Source organism: Takifugu rubripes, chromosome 21 (genome assembly GCF_901000725.2).
Source record: "Takifugu rubripes chromosome 21, fTakRub1.2, whole genome shotgun sequence".
Classification (NCBI taxonomy): Eukaryota; Metazoa; Chordata; class Actinopteri; order Tetraodontiformes; family Tetraodontidae; genus Takifugu; species Takifugu rubripes.
Window position 1 is genome coordinate 7,548,598 of NC_042305.1, and position 21,651 is coordinate 7,570,248.

Below are 21,651 nucleotides of genomic sequence, written 5' to 3' on the forward strand. Positions count from 1 at the left end.
ACTAATCAAATATGTTTGAAAGTCCATCACAGAGGATTGCTTTTATGAACTAGTTTACCCACTAATTTGTAATTTCATAAAATAAATCATGGTGGTATGTCCCACTAATGCTGACGTGGCTATCGTGACCGTCTCTGATGTTTCTAGTAGTACATCCATTGTTTGTGTTTAAATAGTCTTAAGCCTTGGATGACGTTCTAGTTAATTTTCACGGCAAAATATGTCACGACGGCTGAATTATATATCTTAAGTACTATTTAATGCCAAAGTGGGGAACTGCAGGTGATTTCGAGTGATTGATGGTTACTGGAAAGAAATGTAGCTGCTGTTGGTTGCACATGCAAGATAAATATTTCAGCAAATACAAGTGTAATAATTGTCTTTCTCATATATTTTTCCGATAATCGTACGGTAGAAGTGGTCAATGAAATAAATACAGCTTTGGCAGCAGAGGGCAGCAGAGAAACTGTTGAAAGATAAATATGACGCGATGTGACATAAGAAGATATGTACTAAAAGCTGACCGTGATGGAGTTACTGAAAGATTGATTTTGATTGAAACATCAGATTATGTTTTCAAAATGGTGTATTTCTTATTTATCTCTGGAGATTGTGATAACGCATTCAGAACGCCTTAACAACTTTATACTGGTACATTTGAATGAATTCCACTCTCAAGGGTTGATTTGTATGTACACATATTTAATACTTTACTAATGTAAAAATATCGATGGCTAGTAATGTAACGTAGTTGTCGTTTCACCCCATGGGCTCATTTTCCCTGTCTGCTCGTTTGGAGAGCAGAGATTTACGTAGCAAGTGCCACAATCATGTGACCAAGACAGCGTTTCTCCTCTTTCATTGTAAAAGTGAACATGAGCACGTGTGCGTACGTGTGTGCGGGTGTGGGGGGTGAGGTGGGTGGAAGGCTTCCAATTTCACCATCTTGTGCTGAAACTTGTTCCCAATTATTTTGGCGATGTCACAAAGCCCCCTCATCAACAGGCTCATGACCAAAGTCAGACTAGTTGAAGGAAAAGTAACAAAACAAAGAGCAAAAACTTTCACACTCATGTTCTGGAAATTATTTTTGCTACTGGCACTGAGGGTCAATGACACAGTTTATTCATAAAAAACATTGTGTTGCCCGCTTTAGCTTAAACAACAACATAATAATAATAATCTAAAAAGCTCCATAACTGAACTATAGACTATTACAACAACCGTGTTGCTATCAGATTATGGTGATTATGGTGTTGCGATATATCCTCACCTCTCACCTGTTTCTGTCTGATCCCGCAGGTTAAAGTGTTGCAGCTTGACCCAAACATACGCTTTTCTACCAGAGGTTATCGTTCACCTGTGTTGTGACGCAGATGCTGTTTTTCCTGTCTGTGGACTTTACCTGCTGGGTTTGTGGAGGGGAAATAATGGCACAGGGGGAATATTTATGAGTTTTTGCAGAAAGGACCATCAACATGTTTAGACTGAGGCCACAAACAAACAAACTCAAATATAATTTTGCTTGTTCAGGCCTAATTTGACATGAAATTGTATGAATATTACACATATATCATTATATCATAGTTATGATCTATTAATACATTTATTTTTAATGTGTGTGTGTGTGTGTGTGTGTGTGTGTGTGTGTGTGTGTGTGTGTGTGTGTGTGTGTGTGTGTGAGAAAGAGAGAGAGAGAGAGAGAGAGCTGACATCCTGGAGAGTTTAACTATCAGCTCTTGGCGAACTTTCAGAGCCTTTTTTGGCATTTGGAAGCCATCCTGGTTTTCCTTTCCTCCCAGGACGGTCTGCTGTCTCCAGTCTGACATAACATACTCAAAGCTTCTCAGAAGCTCAATAAAGAAGAGAATTACACAGCAAACCATGACATTTATATAGACCAGACAGGATCTGTGTGCTGTGTGCTTCCTCCACCTCTGCCGAGCATTTATTGGTGTTTCTCTGGCCTTTTATACATATTCCTTCACCAGTTGGTATTTTATAATAAAATCCAATTGACTGTGATGTAGAGAGCATTTAAAAGCACAGAACTCAACAGTAGGCATCTATTCATTAAATTATTACCCATGCCAAGGACAGCTGATTGTTGTACTTTTAGCGAAATAACTCAAAAATGAATGGATTTAAATTAAACTTTCGGGAGACGATGAACCAAAATCTCACAAAATCTTGGCCAGGAGCCCAATTACCGGTATAGAGGGATTTTGACCACTAATCATTGAACATTTTGATCTTCTAAAGATCATAGGTATGGTTTAGAGGCTTTGGTCAAAAAGAACACAACTATGTCATGTAACCCTGTTTTGCCCTGTAGGGAAACAATCTGCTTGTTTTTGTTGATCAACCTCCATTAAAGAAAGACAACTGAGATCAGTGCCTTGATTCTCTAACTGGGATAATAGTTTTTAATCTGCCGCTTCAATCAAAAATCATTTTATTGAGGTTCACCCTACAAGACCAGCAATAAACACTGGCAGACAAAATCAATGAAAGTATTCCAATTATTTGGAGTGTTATTTTGGGGTGTAACTCACAATGTGTGGGAAAATGAGCTGTTTGGGGGAGGTCTGCGCTTGCTGACTGCTTTGTTTCTAGTTACTATTATTATTATTGCTATTGTCTCAAATAATCATTCCTAATTTGGTATATCTTCAAATTAACACAAACGCATCTTTTTATGTCAAATGTCTTTGTCCAAACCAATATTTTGTGTTTTTACAGTATCAGATGTGCTGAAACGTTCATATTGTCCTCTTCTGCTTTCGCTAAAGTTTAATTCATTAAACGCGTTGTAAGAAGAATGTGGGCGTGGTCGGCGGAGCCATTCAATGGCCGAACTCCGCGATTGGTCAGCAGTGAAGCTACGCAGGTCTGTGGGCGGGGCTGTAAAAGGAACCATTGACTGAACGTTTTCCGAGAAGGGGTGTGGCCAGTTGTCACGCTTTAGTACCGGCATTTTGCGCCCACACTTCATTGAATGCCGGCAGCAGTCGCACCGAGGTGTGCTATTTATTTATTTATTGTAGTTTCTTTTAACTTATCCATAGCTAAACATGCTCGGCCTGTGCCTTTACGTCCCTGTTTCAAACTCGGATGCAGTTGAAGTGAAATATTTTGAGTCTAACGGACTTCCGTCTGAGCTCAAGTCTCTCTTTAATAAACTAAGCCTGTTCCTGCCGTCCGAAGAGTTTTCAACTTACCAAAAATGGCGACAGGTAAGGCAAAAAGTCCCATTTGCAATCGTTTTACCACTGACGTTGTCTAGGAGCCGTCGATATTATTGACCTGGCTACTTTTAAAGCTCCGGTTACTTTAATTAATCCCGTATTTCCGCGTAGCCCAAATTAGCCTTAAGAGCAGGCCGCGACGACACCGGCTTCCAAGGAATTCCTCAGCTCGGCGCTTAAATGTTTGAATGGAGGAAAACGTGCTAAAGTCGGTTCGAATGCACTTCCAGTCGATTCTTTACCGGTAACTGGACCCAATTTAAAGTGGGGTGAAAACATGCAAATTATGAGGGGAAAAATTCCCAAAACTATCGAATTCGTCGCCGCGCTGCAACGTCAGCCACTTCCAGGGAAATTCCGCCCTTCAGAGGAATGTTTCAGCACAGTCTGCTCCACAGAGTTAGGGAAGCAGCCAGTCTGATTTATACACACAAATGCATTGTAAATGATTACTTCACCATTCTAAACGGTAGTTTGATGTTTAAATCCTGTGTTTTGAGAGAATGCACTGTCTCATGAGTCGCTATGGAGATGGAGTGTTCTAGATCTTTGTCGACCGCTGGCGGTGCTAAAAAGTAGTTTAGTCAAGTAAAAGAAACTTTGGAGCGACTTTTTAGTTCGTTTGTAATCTACAGCAAACGGCCAGTCATTTGTGTGCAGAAACAGCTGCAGCAGCCATAAACTGCTGCAGGACCTGGCTGTTCTTTCTGCCAGCATTTGTCAGTGGCTTGGAAACTGGCTAGGACTATTAAATCCTTGTCCTGTTTCAAATCAGAAGTTCTGAGCTTTGGGATTAAAGCAGTTGATGTATGACCTACAATGGAGGTCAGAAATAGCCCGGTGTGCTACTACCTAATTCCCTTCCCTATTCAGCCCCAGGGACAAGGACGTCAGTCCTCAGTTATTCAGGACTCCTGGGTTAAGCATGTGGGTCATGCCCCAGCGGGTGGGCATCATCTCTGATGGATCTGTGTTTTGTGCTCCCTTGAGTTCCTTTATTGGTGCTTTTTCACATCTGCTGAGATATTCATCAAATGTCCACATGTAGGACCCAATATCAAGCTCTGACCATATCACACTACTTTTTCCATCTTTGGGATGTTAAAATGGTCTTACCTCACCTGGCTAGTCTGTATTAATGGGTTTTATTGCCGACATTTGTTTCAGAAATCACAGGAAATAGAAGAAAGTGGCTCAGATGACCAGCTGGCCTTCGAGGAGTTTGTCCATTACCTGCAAGACTATGAGAAAGACCTGAAACTGGTGGTGAAGAGCATCAACAAGAAAAATGCAGGTTTGTGGCTGGGCCAAAGTTTCACTTGTGCTTGATTGGGGTGTCTAAATGTTTGCCAGCAGCTCACATAGACCATGGATTTTATATATTTATCATATTATTTCATTTGTCTTTAAGGACGTATTGACCTTAAGGAATTCATGCAGTCCCTTCGGGACCTCGGTGTGCACATTTCTCCACAACATGCAGAAAAGGCCCTTAAAAGGTATTTCATAAACCTATTTAATTCACCCTGATATTGGGTTGTTTGATTAAATGTACAGTCTAATAACTTTGAATTCTATGTTTAAGTATGGACACAAATGGAGTGATAACCATCAGCAGTTCAGACTGGAGCCGAAATCCCATGATGGAGAAGATGGAGAGCATTCCGGAAATTATCCTCTACTGGAAACGCTCCACGGTTGGTTAACCCCCTTTCACTGTTGCCAACACCATTTGTCTGGCAAGTTTTGTGTGTCCCACTGTTAAATTGGTGCTTTCGCCAAAGTTGGGTTCTTAAACTGTGTCACCTGAAAAGCCAATTTAGTGACTGGTTCTGTCTGCACAAGTTGTGCGTCAGCAATTAAGCTGTGTCGAGCTGTGAACCATCGTGTCACTCCGAGGGGGATTAGGGTGGAGCATTTCCTGACCTGTTATGTAAAGAAGAGCGGCAGTCGATCTGGACAGGTGCGGACAACTGATACAGTACAGGTCCTGACACAAGACGATGGGCTTGGCTGTCCTGCCAAGACATTGTGCCAATTAGCTGGTGCGGTAACCTCAAATAGTCCCACAGGGAGACAGAGAAGAGAAAATGCTTGTAGAGTATCAATGAAACTCTACCAGCAGATTCTTTAAATAGGTGAAGAAAAAACCAGACGGTTGAGTCTGTCTGGTCACAAGTTTAACCCCTGCAACGGAAACACAATGTTCTAGGCTGTTCAAGGCCACAGGGCCACTTATTTTGACTTCTTAAGACTAGATAAGGAAGCGATGCAGAATCAAAAGCAACCCGCGGACATCGCATTGAAAAGAGGCTCATTCAACTAAAACTGAAAATGATGCAATAATATTAAGATCATCTTCCTTGTTACCCTCCATAATTGGGCATCAGAGATTTTGGTATATTTGTTCAATTTAATGGTTGATTGGTCAGGAGGGCCACACCACTGATAAAGGGGTCTAGACTTGGCAGAGATCCTGTGCTGCAGGTTCAAACTGATTCCGTGCCGACCATGGTCCCCGCTGAGCTCCTGACCTGGATCATTATGAAAGATCTCTTCCCACAGCACCAGCTGACCTTTGAAACTGGAGCCATGTCTCCAGTAAAGCCTCTCGAGCGAAGCCGTGCAATCGCCTGCAGTCAAATAAATTTTGCTCTGCGCAGTATCTGTGACTTTTAAAAAGTCTCAGATGACAGGAACATGCATTTGACCGTAACGCAAGACTGCAGTCATGAGCTTCAGCAGGAAAGGAGTCGGCCCATGTGACTGTGACTGTTTCACCAATTATATCTTTGTTGGGCCATTTTTATTGAATTCTTGTTCTGTGTGATTGATGTTATGTAATTGTCTGTCTTGTCCCAAAGAGGAAAGGTTATTTATGATTATTGAGATCCATTTTTGACTGATTTATTTCTCCATGTTGTGTCTCTGACAGATTATAGACGTGGGTGAGAACCTGATGGTACCTGATGAGTTTACCATGCAGGAGAAGCAAACTGGTATGTGGTGGAGACACCTAGTCGCCGGCGGAGGAGCTGGAGCTGTTTCCAGGACCTGCACGGCCCCGCTGGACAGGCTCAAAGTCATGATGCAGGTGAGGACTCCTTCCTTTGTCCAACTGCTTATTTAACTGGGCGTTGTTTAAACTGTGGATTGGGAAATGATTTAAGCGTCTGTGTGTGACCTAAATGGGACATTTTCTACAGTCAGTTGCTCAACTCCCAGTTACCCAAGCGTCATAATCAAGTTAATGTTTGAGCAGAGTCAGAGTCCAGCTGCTGACGGGCCATGCTGTCCTGTTCACCAATTATGGCTCACATACGTTTTACACACCCTCTGTCTAATGATCACTGGTGATATCAGGCTAAAGGTCTAGTTGATCTGAACTGAGATCTGTGACAGTTGCTGTTTGCGTCACCAGTAGTTTGGAGGGTTGTCTGATGCAATCTTTCATTCTTGCGATGCCATTAGAATAAACTGATTAATTATTTAATTAGATGCCCCAGTGAGTCTACACCCCCGCCTTTCAGAGTAAATTCAATTAAACAAACAACTGAAACAAAAGCTGCTGTGGAGGGAATTCACTTTCAGAGGAACTCTGGTCAAATTTCCGTTTTAAAGGTTTCATGTCCTCCGTAGGTTTATGGGTCTCGAACCAACAGCATGTGCCTGATGACTGGCCTGATGCAGATGATTAAAGAAGGTGGGATGAGATCACTGTGGCGAGGAAATGGCGTGAATGTCATCAAAATTGCTCCTGAGTCGGCCCTGAAATTTATGGCATATGAGCAGGTATGAGGAGTGAATTGTATGCAAATATATAAAATATTGAATCTGAGCTCTGTCCAGTCACTGACACGTCTCAATCTACCTGCCCAGATTAAGCGTTTGATCGGCAAGGACAAAGAAACTCTGAGCGTCTTGGAGCGGTTCGTTGCTGGTTCCATGGCTGGCGTCATTGCTCAGAGCACAATCTACCCCATGGAGGTGAGTCGGCGCTCCCTTTACCATCAAAATGACCCGTTAATTTTGAATATGAGAGTTTAAACGACTTCCTTCTCTGAATCCTCCCTCAGGTGCTTAAAACTCGCCTCGCCCTGAGAAAAACCGGCCAGTACGCCAGCGTCTCCGACTGCGCTAAGCAGATATTCAGGAGAGAAGGACTTGGTGCGTTTTATAAGGGCTACGTCCCCAACATGTTGGGAATCATCCCCTACGCCGGCATCGACTTGGCAGTGTATGAGGTGAGCAGTTGTCCACATCCATGTGAGTGGACAGGTAACAGTCATTTACGTATTTGAATGCTCTTTTTTTTCTCCCATCAGACACTGAAAAACTACTACCTGCACAACTACAGCGCCAACGACGTTGACCCCGGCATACTCGTCCTACTTGCCTGTGGCACTGTGTCAAGCACGTGTGGGCAGCTTGCCAGTTATCCTCTGGCTCTGGTCCGAACCCGCATGCAAGCGCAAGGTAGGACTTTTGCTCTCTGGGTAAATATTTGTTGTGTGTGCATTGTCGTTTGAAACTTAGCTGTCTGTTTCTCTTTTGGCAGCTGGTCAGCAGCATTTGAAAATGAGCGGACTTTTCAGGCAGATCCTGCAGACCGAGGGCCCGACTGGGCTCTACAGAGGCCTGACGCCTAACTTCCTCAAGGTCATCCCCGCCGTCAGCATCAGCTATGTGGTTTACGAGCAGCTGAAGATGCAGTTGGGGGTGACGTCGCGCTGAGATTCAGTCACATGACTTTCAGAGACTGAATGCAACAAGTGACCCCCCCATCCCCCAACTCCTGCCTTTGCCACCCATCCCAAGGTTATAATGTGAAGGGAATCCCAGGGGCCATTGGGGCCCCTCTGGGGGTTCATAGAGTCGTCTCATTCTGTGAATGTCGGCTGAGGAAAGATGAGAGGACGCTGAATGTCGGGCGTACAGAAGGTGGAAGAGTTGGACTCTGAGCTCGTGGGCTGATGACTACGACTGCTGCTAATTATGTTTAAGAAAACAAAGTGAGAGTCGAAATGTGATCAATTGAAATGATACACAAGGACCAAAAGTTTGTTAAGCTTTAATCGGCACTATAAGCTTTATTTAGTTCTTTAAATTTGACGAGGTAACTGTTTATGGCTGTAGTGAGTGAGAATTGTTCCCAAATGAGAGAATATTTGCACAGGTGAGATCTGATCTCTCTCCGTTTCCCCGTCCTCAATGAGTGAATGACTTATGGATTATTTATTTCCACCTATCCTCTATTTATTCATTTTATTGTCTGTCTAGATGACAGACATGGTGAAAACACTGCATGTTTCTCTTCTTTTTTTTGAAGAAACACCTTTTATATATATATATACATATATTTTTTAATGTGCAGTGTGACTACGATCAGGGCGTGGAAAGTGACACCATATATCATCCTATGTCACTGAACAAGTATGTGCTCAGAGTTCCTAATGAGTGTTGGCCTTTGAGTGCCTGAAAAATAGGAGTTGGTGCAAATCCCCTTAAAATGTTAGTTCACAGGTGTATTTGGGCTCGTTCATTTTGAAATGTCTTAACATTCACCTCAGGTATGAGAATGTGGTTGTTGTACATTGGAGTGTATCCATTTTTTTCTGCTCATGTTCAGAAATGAGGGCTTAAAAAGCTGAACAAAATGCACTTTAAACAATGGCAGCATCTGAATGAAGACATAAATCCAGGTATTAACAGCTAATTCTTTTTTGTTAAGAATGCATTTTAGTGTTAAAATGGACCATATTGATGCAAATAAATGCAATATTGTTACAATGGGTCTGAATTTCATGTCGCATATGTTTCAAAGATTTTCATTTAACTACACCCTGGAAAATATTTTACAGAATCTATAATCAGACGTTAACAGGCAATAAAGCAGCTGGGCCCTGTAGCCTCTATACATATGTTACATAAGAGAAGACTTTATAATGGGGTGTTCCATTATATTATACAGCATATACTTGCTATTTAAATTAGACTGAGTACGTGAACGGAAAACTTAAGACCAATCTTTGGGTGAAGGTGACCTTTGGAGATCAAATGAATGCCCTTAACATTTTCAAGGGTAGTTCATCTAACAAAACTAGACAACCAACCGTTTCACTATTTAGTTGGGAAATTTAATAAAGTATATTATTTATTTTAGAATTGTTCCACAACCCCTGTTTAAAAAACAAAACGTGGAACGCAGAAGTTTTACTCTACGTCTCGAGGTCACGTGGAGGCTTGGTGACGTTTAACGACGTATTTGACGTGCGACGCCGATGACGTCACAACCGGAAGTTTCTGGATATGATTTTCATTCGTAAATGTATCATTAGCGCCGTAACGACGTGACATAGACTTACCGAGAGTATCAAAATGTCAATTGTCGTCTTGGAGGGATTATGTTTTCGGAGCGGCTAACAGCTAAAACGCTGAGACAGACCGCTTTGCTCTCGGAATGGCTCAGAACATGTTTCGGAGCGGATTTCTAGTTCGGACTACACACACCTTGATCACCTGGGCTATAACCCTTACACTGTTTTTGCACAACACCGGTAAGTTGATTTACACGTGGCCGAAAAGCCAAACTCGGTAGTAAAATCTGAATTTAAACACCTAAAACTACAGATTCGGGTTTACTTCCGGGTCAGGGGTAAACCGCAACTGCGTCCAACATCAAAACGTTACGAAAGAAATATTAAAGCGAATGTAATCTATTAAAAGGCCCTTTTCCTTTAATAAATGATGAAAAGGAATCCATCCAAATGCTTATTCATTGTGCGTTTCCAGACTTAAGGAAGTGTGAGGAGCTAGGGGAGCTGCTGATGCCTGTCGTGTTCATCCTCCTGGTTGTGCTGTCAGTGCTACTCTACTTTGCTGTTTCATTAATGGACCCAGGCTTCGTTCTCAGTGACACCGAGAAGGTAGATATACACTGAAAATATGCCAAACTCACCAAAAATGCACTCAACAAGGAACTCCTGATAGATAGAACTGTAATACGGTGGTTATGCATGTTGTTAGGTAATTGTAATTGTAATTGGTGTCACTAAAAAGTCGCTGTTAAAATAAAAAACAAGCATTTGACCACATGATATGTCGATTATGTCACTGTTGTGACAACAAAATGCAACTTAAGCTCTGTGTCACTATTTGCTGCTCAGGGCTCCCAAGATTTAACTGAAGAAATGGAGTCGATGATGGAGTCTTCGGCTCCTTGGCTGCGCCGTTGTGGCTACTGTTTGTTGCAGGTAAACATTGGAGTAGAGGGCCAGTGATATGATATCAGTGTTTTCAATAATCAGAAATTTCTCTTCAAGTTAGGCTTCACAAAAATAGCATTCACCTGATGTACTACACTCTGGTGATAAACTTAATCTACATTTATCTCTTTCTTCTAAACAGCAACCGATGAGAGCGAAGCACTGCCAGGTATGTAAACGCTGCGTCAGACGCTACGATCACCACTGTCCTTGGATAGAGAACTGCGTTGGCGAGAGGAACCACCGCTGGTTTGTCATCTACCTGCTGGTGCAGCTGCTCGCTCTGCTGTGGGCCTTTCACATCGCTCTGTAAGGCTGCGCAATATCTTTTTATATTTAAATGTTTCGCATTAGCTGAGAAACATTTGATCTTCCAGCACAAGCTCACTGACGCTGACATTTTTCTGGCAGGTCTGGATTATCACCCAGTGTCACCTGGGATTTGTGGTTCAGAAGTAATGGTTTCCTCCTGGCAAGTCTGGTCATTGTTGGTATTTTCTCTGTGGCGGTGGTACTGCTGCTGGGCTGCCACCTCTACCTGGTGTCCATCAACTGCACAACCTGGGAGTTCATGTCACAACACAGAATCTCCTACCTGAAGAACTGTGACAGCGAGTACAGCCCCTTCGACCGTGGCGTCTTCTGCAACCTGTGGGACTTCTTCTGCACCTGCAGGACCGTGATGTGGGAGCAAACGTTCCTTCGGAAAAGCACAAGTTCTATTTGACTTTGCCCCACAAGGGCCCAGAAACCTTTTCGCTTCAGGTGTGGCCACTCCAGGTTTTTGCATGGTGACCATATGAACAACTTCATGTCGACTTGTCACCTTGGTTTTAATGATCAATGACAGTTTTGAATATACTGTATAATGGAAGATCTTTTTTACTGTACATATTCTCTTTGTATTTATTGACAAGGGTACATTAAAACAACGATATTCATCTTGTTTATAGAGTACAACTGTCGCACATTCTGAGTCATGATGCCTCAGATACACAGAGAAACACAAGACTGACATATATGTAACATTCACTAGCATTAACTTAAAGTGCTATAGTAGCTACATTGACTTCATCTGGTCGTTCCTCCAGCTGACAGGCTAACCCAGAGCAGGTCAGTGGGTAGAAACTTGGAAATGTGTGGATTTAGAGGAGTAATGTAATCTGTTTAAGAAATACTGGATTGAGTTGTCTGCAAAAAAGACAAAAACTATGAATTTGTCCTTCAAACAGGCCTGAGTTTATTATCCTAAAAAGAAACTTTAGGAGTAATTTAGCCTGGTCTAATTGCAGTGTAGTGCCCAGTAGATCCCCCAGCTCACTGATACCCTGCTTTTAAAAATAGATGGATGGAAATACTGGGTAATATAGATGTGTTCAAGTTTCCACCCTGCTGCCCTTTTCCTGCCTTTATTGCACTGACATCATTAAAGCGCGTTGTCACAGAATATGATTTGCTAAATTCAAAATTTCTCACTATTATGGCTATATTTATATACCTATGGCTTTATTCATACTGCTAGCAAATACAGGATTTCTAGTGCACAGGTTCAACACGGCGCCATGCTCGTCTACTGCTAGAATGGGAAAACAGTCGGCCCAGTGGCAGCTCGCATGGTGACATTGTTGCAATGGATTGGATTGAAATGGATTGTTCTGATTTTTAAAAAGTCTTTTTATTCCTTTTTAAAAGGTAAAGGCAGTGAGCAAAGCCTGTCACAGTGGTGCATAGAAATGGCGGGAAATAGTGTACCGCTGAGGGATAAATACTGTAAATAGAAGAGGCGAAGGCCACAAAGCTAAACTGAATCTGTCTCTGTTACAGAATGCTTGAAGAGGTTCCGAGAGGTTATCAGTGCAATTTGGGAAAAATTAAATAAACTTGTACATCAGAAAAGTTAAGAGATGTATGTTACACTTGGTAGTGTTGGGCGTGAAGGTGTTTCGGTAAACGAGTCAGTGAAGTGAAGTGAGAGGTACAGCTTTTCAGTGATGATAGAAATATTTACAGCACATCTGGATGTCCGTTCTCCACCTCCTTTGTCTTTTCAGCCATGAAGAGCGCAGAAGTCAAAGTCTGCAAAGGCCTCCTGCTGCTCCGCAGTGAGGATGAAGGGTTTGGGTGGCGGCGAGAGGACCGGCTGGAGCCGAGTGAACTCGCTGTCAAAGTTGCTGACGTCCACGGACTCCTTGATCGATGGCAGGAAGGGCGGCTTTACTCTCTTGGTCAGCAGGGCTTCCCAGTCGATCTCCTGGAGAAGAGTCCACAAAGTGAATGAAGTCAATGCAGATAACTGGCTACCTTCAATCAGGGTGAAATCACTGTTGGTTCAGCATAATTCAATCAGGTTAATACCACGGAATCAATCACTAACTCTAAAAAAAATAAAATAAATACTAAATTCTGACCAATATCCGCTAGATTTTTTTTAATATATGGAAATATTTGACATCCAAATACAGCTGGTGTATTTATTTATGAATTCTATGAGGGAAGGATTTTACCTCAAAGAACTGATCTCCTTTCACCTCGTTTGCGTCCCTCTCTCCCGCTCCGAGTCTTTTCAAAGGATTCTTCTTCAACAGCTGCAGACATGTTTGTTAGAGTTGTGTTCCACAGGATTCTTTGTTCTGATAGCTCATGTGAGCAACAGCAAAGAGACGCCCACCTTCTGGATGATGGGAACAGCACCGGGAGGAATGCACTCTGGATACTGCACGTCATCGTTGACGATGCTGTCGAACACCTCCTCCTCATCCTCACCAGGGAACGGAGACTGGCGGCATGGCAGACACGCTGAGTCACAAACCTACATTTGCAGTTCAAAAGCTGTAAATGTGAAAAGAGAGAACGCTACCAACCTCTCCCACAAGCATCTCGTAGATGAGGACGCCCATCCCCCACCAGTCCACCGCCCGGGTGTAGTCGTCATCCGTCAGGACCTCAGGAGCCAGAAATTCCGGAGTCCCGCAGAATGTGGAGGTGCGATCTCCATGCCCCATCCCTGGGTTGAAAATATGATTGCCTCGGGTTTAAATGGAGAATCAAGCACAGTTTTGACCTGCAGGATGCTGGTGGTGTGATGAACTAAATCAGCCGACCTTCTTTACAGAGGCCAAAGTCTGTGATCTTCACAAATCCATCTGCATCCATCAACAGGTTGTCCAGCTTCAGATCTCTGGGTGAAAGTAAACACTGCTTGTACAAACGGTGTCACGTCAGGTGGCTACCCGGGCAGTGACGCCACTTACCGATAGATGATTTTATTCAGGTGTAAGAACTCTAAACCCAGCACCACACAGGCCGAATAAAACCTGCGCAACAGCAACAGATTATGCAAATACAACACACAAAGCGGTGGCGCTTTAATACGTGTCTAATATTTTTATCATATAATTGAGAGGAGGATAAACAAACCTGGTCTGGGCCTCAGTGAAGACGCTGTTGTGGATGTGGATCATCAGGTCACCGCCTGGCAAATACTCCATGACGAAGCACACATGGTCACCGGTCTGGAAGCAGCCGTGCAGGTTGACCAGGAAGGGGTGTCGAGAGGCATTGATCATCTCGAAGATCCTCTTCTCACTCATGAGGCTGCAGCGTAAATAAAACAAGTGTCAGATTAACTGAAGTTCAGTGGCCCAGATTCCACCTACCCATTTGCAGGTTATCTCAACACGTACCTGTCCACCTCATCACGGGTCACGATGTCTTTTTTCTTCAAGGCCTTGATGGCGTACAGTTTGCCAGTTTTCTTAAATTCTGCCAGCAATACCTGGATGGAAACACCCACAACCAGCCCAGTGAGGAAAACCATAAGAGGAGGCTTCGATGGGTTGTGGTGAGCTCCAGAGAGATGTTACCTTCCCAAAGTGTCCTCGGCCCAGAACTGAGATATACTTGTAGTCGTCCATTTGCATCCTTATGAAATACAAATAAAAATCAGAACACAAAAGTGACAAAAGGGTTTATTTTTCTGCAGCAGATATTAGAAGGAGTACACTTGAGCAGTTGTGTACTTTAGAGTGGATACAGGCTGATCTTCACCTCCTTCCCTGTTGTTTAAGGATGTCTGCAAATAAAGAAGTTATTATTGTTAATGCATTGGCATTGTGATTACGACAAATGACTAAAGAGGAATTAAAAATTTGTCACTCTTCAGTTCACCATGTTGTCGAGAGTGAGGGTTGAGGGTTTGTTTGTTGTCGCGGTGATGACGGAGGAGGTGTTGTCTCCTGGGCTGGTGAGAGGGGCCCCATCTTCTTCAAAGCTGAGTCTGAAAACTGGAGCATCGCTGCGAAACAGCCAAAATAAGGCAACTTTAAACTTTGACAGACCCTCTCTGGGGTCTCTAAATGCATTAGTTGACTCCAACCTTGGTAGTGGAGTTGTGGTTTGATTCTCCTTCACAGTGGAATGCGGGGTGCTGGTGGCAAAGAGGTCAGGGGTCGCGGTGAGGGACGAGCTGAATGTCGTGAACGAGCTGTAGCGAGGTAGGATGCTCATCATCAGGTGACCCCATGTGGCAAAATTCATATTCATCTGAGCAGCTCTGAGGAAGTTCTTTCCTGAGGAGTCATTTGTGGGACGCAACACGTGAAGAAGAGCCTCTGAATAATTTCTGCTTGATGTGACCAACCATTGAAGATAAAAAGAAACAAGAAATTAAATAAAAAAAGGCCATCTCTACCTCTCTCTTTAGTGAAAATACATCTCTGGCGCCTTAGCCTTGGCTGCCGTTCGACAAAGCTGTCAAAAAATCGAAGCTGTAACATTCAGAATAGAACATCCATCAGCGGTTTGGTTTCTGGTTTAAATAATGTCAATATCCAATAATAATTAGAATATGTTTGCACTGTGTTATTGGAACACTTAACTTCCTGGAATAAGGCCACTATGTTCAGGTGTGTGTACCTTGGCATGGAGGACACCCTGGGGCTCCAGAATGAACTCGTGGTTGTGGTTTGGCTTGTACAAAATGTCTTCGAGTCGCAGGAATCGTACCGCACACATGGTGTTCCTATCCTGCCAGAAAACACTGACCTCCAACTCACGAGTCTGTTAAGTAAGATGACATGCACAAAGTAAATTCTCTTAGGATAAATCTGAAGTTGTATACACACCGCAATGTTTTTGAAAATGTTCTATAAATTTCTGATCTTAACATTTAAAAGTAATTGAAATAAAGTTTGAGTTTATTTTTACTGCTACCGACGTGCGGTGACAGCTAAACATGTACAGTGTTCGAGAGACACCTGCTGGTAACAAACAGAATTGCAGCAGCGTTCAAGTTGGACCGGTTCTGCTGTTAGAATTAAACAAATGACCCAATTGCAGGAAGGAAAACATTGTTACTATTTGAGAGTTGAAGAATCGAGGTAGGTGAAATAAGATCTGTATTTGTATTACACAGTTCTGATTTTTTTTAAAAATTGTGACAGGATAATAAGACAAAGAAATTTAATATTGTAACCAATCTAAAAATCTACTACTTTTGATAGAAATCCACCAAATGTTACAAAGAAAATTTATTTTAAACACTGTAACCTAGAAATATTACAGAGTACAATCAAAAATAATTAAGCAGCTAACAATATGATAAATTAAAACATGTTTTCCTTTTATTTTTGGAGAAGCTTTTAATTTCTTAGCAGAAACTCTGCATGTTTTACGTGCTGAATATGCCTGTCTATATTTTTCAGATACTGCCTGTCCTCCATGATGCCCTTGCATGGTCTCTGAGGTCCTGTAGGTGATATATTGTCTATGTCAGCACTTGCACCATTAAGAACGCTGCTGCTCGTACCGGCACCAATGTCATAGAGGTAAAGAGCTGCACATTTCATCAAACAAGGACAAGGCATTGTCTTACTTGGGATTACTGGGTGTCTGTAACTGGGTTATTTCAAGATGAAAGAGCATAATCAGGAAGAGTGCCTGAGTGTGGGTGGTGGTGGTGGTGGTGGTGGTGGTGTGGAGGTAGAGAACAAATGCTGTGAGCTCACAACAGTGTTTCAGTATGATGGTTGATTAATTATGCTAAATTTGTGGTGGATTTATTATCTATTTGCTTAATGACACATTTTCTTAAGAAAAGATACAACTATTTAATTACTGGAATACATCAGGCAACAGTGAAGGCTGAATATTCCCAAAGTTGAATTCTACATTGATATCTTTCCTCTGCTTCTTTTTTAATTTTACCTACAGTGTTTTTGCATGGTGATGAAGCACATCCAGCCCGCTTTACTCACCCGCTCCAGCTGGAGGCAGAACGTCTGATCCCAGCTCAGCCGACTGCTGGGTGCCCAGCGCGTCTGGCCGACCACTCTGGCGTCCAGCCTGAGCACGGCGCTGACTTCAGCTGCAGGACGTAAACCATGAATTCATCAGTCAGACGGAACCTTTGCATGGGCCTGATTCCAGCATCATCTCAAAGCTGTAAAAGCCAATCTGCCGGAGTGCAGGAAAACTTCTGACGTGTCACTTTTAGGTCTCCTGGAGGTGCTACAGGTTCCATTTTTTTTCCACCAGATGATTTTTAACTATAACTGTTGGCTAACTAGGAGTGAGACAGCTGCAAGAGCACAGCAGCTACAGTGGGCTAGAATACAGGAGACTGGAAACAACAGCAGGGAGACTAACAGACAAACACAAGAAGGTTTGAACAAAAGTAGGAATCTAGAATGTGCAGATACAACAGGTATGAGCACATGATCTGGAGGCTAATGTGGAAATGTAATAGTCTTTATGATGCTTGTCCCCCATTAACACAACAGTAAGGCATCACACTGAAAGATTCCATTTTAACTTGTTTATCAAATTTATTTCCAGGCCAAAACAGCAGCTAAATGTCAGACAAAATGATTTAACTGAGGGTCTTTCGGAATCATTGGCAGAGAAGTTGACCTAATAAAAACCATAATAGATTAACCTTTACGCATGACTCAATTTCAGTGATATTCTTTTAATAAATGTAAGGAAAGGGTCTCGATCGTGCCATCAAACCACAAATCACATCTTCATGCTAGTTAAATGTGCTCAACAAAATAAAACAGAATCTACACATTTTGGTGCAAGTGGTCCAAATCTTCACTCACCAGCTGGTTCTTCTGGCCTGTGAGCAGTGAAGGAGCTGCTGTCCTCTGTCAGATTTTCCTGCTTGGGATTTTTCAGAGGTTTTAGCAAATCCTCACATCCAAGAAGTCTGATTTCAAGCTTGCCTGAGGAGAAAACACCTAATCAGAGAAACTATTTACTAAATACTGGCCTCTCTGAAGAAGCGAGCTGAAGGCATTTCTGGTGTCTGGTGATAAATCTTTGCTATGACAGCGCTTGAAATTACAACCTCTCATTTGTTGGCATAAATAAATCTGTGGGACTGAAAGCTTCAATCAGGGCTGCCTGGAGTATTTCTGACCTGGTTTGGCTGAAGCGATAACAACTGCCGAGCAGAAAACCACCGACCTGAGACCTGTTCTCATTATTCGCTGCCAACGGAGCAACTCCAGGATTTGTCTCCTCGTTACATCATCAAAGGGATTTTTTTCCCCCCCAACTTCCTTTTGCATCGTGTAGGGAGGGGCAGCTTATAGCCAAAACTGTCCAAAACCAGCAGATTACATGTCCTGATTATCCACCCACCAGAGGTCAGCGTATGGTAAACCATGCTGAGTCCCCAAAAGGCACCAGAGAACCTGCTCATTTTCCTTAAAATGTATTTTAAAATCTGCTTTGTTGACATTTTAAAGCCACCACAGGCCGAGGCCTGTTTTTTCATCCACAGACCTTTTGAAAAATTATCAGTTTTGTTGTCACTATAAAATTGTAAATGATGCACACCGGTCAAGGATGCAGGCCTGATGGACAGGAGGGACGGGGACGTTGACAGGGGACACCTGGATGTGGAGCTGTGGGGGGACGGAGGTTCTTCTGAGCCGTCCGTCCTCCCTGCAGGCGGCTGCAGGCTCTCCTGGCTGTTTTCCTTCAGGCATCTCTCCAGAGACAGTCGCAAAAGCTCCAGCTTCTGGGAGCACTCGTGCACCCGCAACTGTGCCTGATGGGAAGATAAACGTCCTGGTGTTATTGTGCGACACGGTTGGCGCTGATCCGCCTCTCTGGGCTGATTATATGAGCCAAAGTAAACACAATCAATGTCAGGTAGCAGCCAAACACTCAAGTATTCTTTGACAGGATTTTGCTTTTATTCTGGCCTGACTTTATAAAGAAAGATGCGCTACTTTAGTCGGACTTTATGTGAGACCAGAAAACGGGCCACGTTATTCTGCAGAACGGCTGAGAAATGGAGCAGAGAGTTACATGAAATGTGCTGCTGAAAGCTGAAACCTTTATTTTTCTTTAGGTAGCTCGAACAACAGGACTCAACATGGGTACGCTACAGTTTCCTTCTATTTTTAAATGAAAGAGTCTAAAAGTAATGCGACGGCTCCCTGAGCTCGGGCGGAATCGAGCTTGGACCAGTTCTACCTCAGCCGCTGCCGTGTGGTCCAGCGACGAGATTCCCTGCAGCTGCTTTGCCACATCTTCGGCCAGCACCAGCGCATCTGTCTCTCTCTGAACGTAGTGCTGCAGCTCTGACAAACGAGCGTCTCTGGGACTGATGGCGAATGGAGAGACACCTGAGAGGAAGCCAGAGAGAGAGAGGAAACGTTTCAGCTCGGAGGAATTCCTTTTACATGAGTAACTCTCTTCGGTGCTGTGATCAATACCTAGAAGCCAAGTTGAGCTGCTCTTCACTATTAATGTAATGGTTCAGCAGGTGAAGTTCCTAACATTATGTGTTTTATGCTCCTGACATTTGCCTGGAACCTCTCTCAAACACATAAAAGTCTATAAAAGGTGGGTACAAATGGGAATGGGAAAAAGAAAAATCTTCACCTGTTGCTGAGTTAATATGAGGAAGGCAAATACAAGGTGAAAAACCCTCTTTGCTGCTTGGTTGTGTTATTGGATCCATTCATCATTATTTCCCTGAAAGGCTTGAAGGTCTCTCAGAATAATAAGCATTGATGGTTTCCGTAAGTGATTTATTTGGCTGGTTGTGGCAGAAACAGCAGATGTTTCACTTCTGCTCTCATTAGGTTTCATTATGCTTCCAACGTAATGATTAAAGTGCCTTTTCCACTTCTGATCTGACAGCGATGCGCAGTTCAAATGGCTGTTTTCGCTGGTGAGACTTCCCCATCTCAACATTATCAGGGATCAATAACAGGAAAGGAGGTCAAGGGTCAGAGAAAGAAAATTTGAGTCAAAGAACTGATGCACAGTGCTGATGGTCTAGTGTTTCACAGGCTGCTGCCAAGCCAGGAATCGCTTTGCAAATGTTAGTTTATGAGCAAACACGCTGGTTTTGCAGCCCGTGTAATTAAAGAAATCAGTTCTGACACAGTCGTGCAGCCAAAAGGCTCATTCCCCGAAGAATAACAAGCGCAAAACATTTTGATATTGGAAAGGTATTCACCTACAACCCCTACTCCTTTCTCTAAATGACTCCATTTGTTTACACATTATAAACAGATGTGTTTCAGGGACTCTAACCTCCACGTGTGAAGCTGTTCTGGTCGCCACCACTGTCGCTCTTGGTAACGCCGCTGCCGTCGCTGCTGCCAGCTTGGGTGACTTTGATAATTTGCAGACGGATCAGCTCAATCTTGGAGCGGCTGTCCTGCAGCATCTGCTGAGCGGTGGACAACATCTGATCCTGGATAAGCACACATCAACAAACAATAATTCCTGCTTCTTCACACTACTTTTGCCAGAACCGCTGAGACGGGAGCTTGTGTGTAAACACACACCGAGAGAAGAACCTTAATAACTTGGAGAGGGGAAGCAAAGCAACACTGCTGACAGAAGTGGGAAACACGCGTGCTGGAGAAGAACTGCCAGAGTGACAACATGTTAATTGCACATAAATGCAGCATGACTTTGCACGGCACTAACCTCAGGACGATACTCTTGCTTCCGGCTGAGAGGAGACTAATCTGTCATCTTCTGTGGCAGTGGAGGGGGACCTCTCTGGTTGTGCCTCTGCACCTTGACAATCCTCACAACGCTGGTCCCCTAGTGTGGTGGAGGATTCATAAAACCATTATATCTAATGGCGCTTGACGGTGCATCTTTGGACCGGGCTCACAGTCTGTCCCACTACTTGTTTTCGCCTCCTTGCACACTCTGCTGCAACATCCCCTTCCCACTGCATCCTCATCCTCTGTAACCAAATCCTCCTCCTCTCTCTCTCTCTTCCTCTCTCTCTGCAGGGGGATGGCAGTCTTCCTCCCCTGTGCCAGTGCTGCTGTTTCAGTGCTGACTGAATGCTCTGAGCTCGGCATTGGCCGCTGTATGACCACATGTCTTCGTGCTGTCGCCAACCAAAGGGCAAACACAGAAGCGCTGCAGTTGCTCTGTCTGGGCCAAGGGATGGAGCTTTTCGGGGTGTTTCTATTGCCACGAAAACACGGGGTACGAGAGGCACCCTGATCGATGTAAACATGCTTTGCGATTGAAGCAGGAGCAGCTACTGGCATGCTCGGTGGGATCCTCCTGCTGGGAGTAACTCGCAGCATTATGAATCTACACCGTTTATGTTTGCTAGACCCCCACTGGAAGGGCTCAGGTCGATATTACATGTCATAAGCGTTTGACTGTGGTTGTAAATATGTAATTACACAACAACTAGCGTGAAGGTCGCCTTCGCAAATAAAATGCAATAACGTTCATTCGAAGACAATTTTGGCGTGCTGACTGTCACACGCAGCCTAGAATTAAACGCGAGTGGTGTTTTTTGTTTTGTTTTCTACGAATATTTGTTTTGGTTCAAACAATTAGCTTAACTAACGGGCTAATTAGCTGTGACCATCAGAACGAGGCGACCCGCTAAACTGCTATTCAGCATCTTTCCAGAGTGCGCAAGTGCGAGTCGGTCCGTCGGAAGGTTTGGCCTAACCCCAATAAATGTTCTATTTGTCACGCAATGATCAAAACTCTGTTGAGGAAAAAAAATGTCAAGCGGTGTTTTGAGGATTACTTGGTTCGCAGGGAAATATTGAGGGAAGAAACGGCACTAAATCAGTAAATTGGAGTGGAAGAGGGAGACCTATTTTGAGAGGCGGAGCTCGTCT

At 43.5% G+C, this 21,651-nt stretch overlaps 3 protein-coding genes and 1 long non-coding RNA gene across 7 annotated transcripts; 3 read left to right on the top strand and 1 right to left on the bottom strand.

The window, feature by feature from the left end:
* Positions 1-2,964: 2,964 nt before the first annotated feature.
* On the top strand, positions 2,965-9,040 carry slc25a25a (solute carrier family 25 member 25a). The gene is made up of 10 exons (XM_003974539.3): positions 2,965-3,236; positions 4,416-4,542; positions 4,660-4,747; positions 4,834-4,945; positions 6,184-6,342; positions 6,888-7,040; positions 7,128-7,235; positions 7,325-7,492; positions 7,574-7,724; positions 7,807-9,040. Exons 1-10 carry the CDS (start codon positions 3,075-3,077, stop codon positions 7,980-7,982), a joined length of 1,404 nt encoding a protein of 467 aa, XP_003974588.2. The 5' UTR covers positions 2,965-3,074; the 3' UTR covers positions 7,983-9,040.
* Positions 9,041-9,507: 467 nt separating this feature from the next.
* On the top strand, positions 9,508-11,454 carry zdhhc12a (zDHHC palmitoyltransferase 12a). Its single transcript, XM_003974666.3, has 5 exons — positions 9,508-9,805; positions 10,041-10,174; positions 10,415-10,501; positions 10,656-10,822; positions 10,925-11,454. Exons 1-5 carry the CDS (start codon positions 9,709-9,711, stop codon positions 11,238-11,240), a joined length of 801 nt encoding a protein of 266 aa, XP_003974715.2. The 5' UTR covers positions 9,508-9,708; the 3' UTR covers positions 11,241-11,454.
* An 844-nt stretch (positions 11,455-12,298) lies between these two features.
* On the bottom strand, positions 12,299-21,523 carry LOC101077132 (serine/threonine-protein kinase N2-like). Of its 4 annotated transcripts, none has more exons than XM_029829037.1 (20): positions 20,474-21,523; positions 20,072-20,207; positions 19,001-19,152; positions 18,356-18,569; positions 17,614-17,736; positions 16,768-16,886; positions 15,428-15,571; positions 15,204-15,279; positions 14,889-15,081; positions 14,681-14,807; positions 14,515-14,585; positions 14,377-14,434; positions 14,197-14,288; positions 13,931-14,107; positions 13,765-13,827; positions 13,615-13,691; positions 13,375-13,517; positions 13,182-13,289; positions 13,018-13,098; positions 12,299-12,764 (listed from the first exon to the last, which is right to left on the bottom strand). In XM_029829037.1, exons 2-20 carry the CDS (start codon positions 20,205-20,207, stop codon positions 12,561-12,563), a joined length of 2,358 nt encoding a protein of 785 aa, XP_029684897.1. In that variant the 5' UTR covers positions 20,474-21,523; the 3' UTR covers positions 12,299-12,560. The 4 variants fall into 4 exon arrangements, with proteins under 4 accessions (XP_029684897.1, XP_029684895.1, XP_029684896.1 ...); XM_029829035.1 differs by having other exon boundaries at positions 16,768-16,877; positions 20,072-20,234; XM_029829036.1 differs by having other exon boundaries at positions 14,533-14,585; positions 20,072-20,234.
* Positions 15,506-16,831, top strand: LOC115247467 (uncharacterized). The gene is made up of 3 exons (XR_003886521.1): positions 15,506-15,578; positions 16,216-16,338; positions 16,724-16,831. It is a non-coding gene; the product is annotated as an uncharacterized lncRNA (long non-coding RNA).
* Positions 21,524-21,651: the final 128 nt, after the last annotated feature.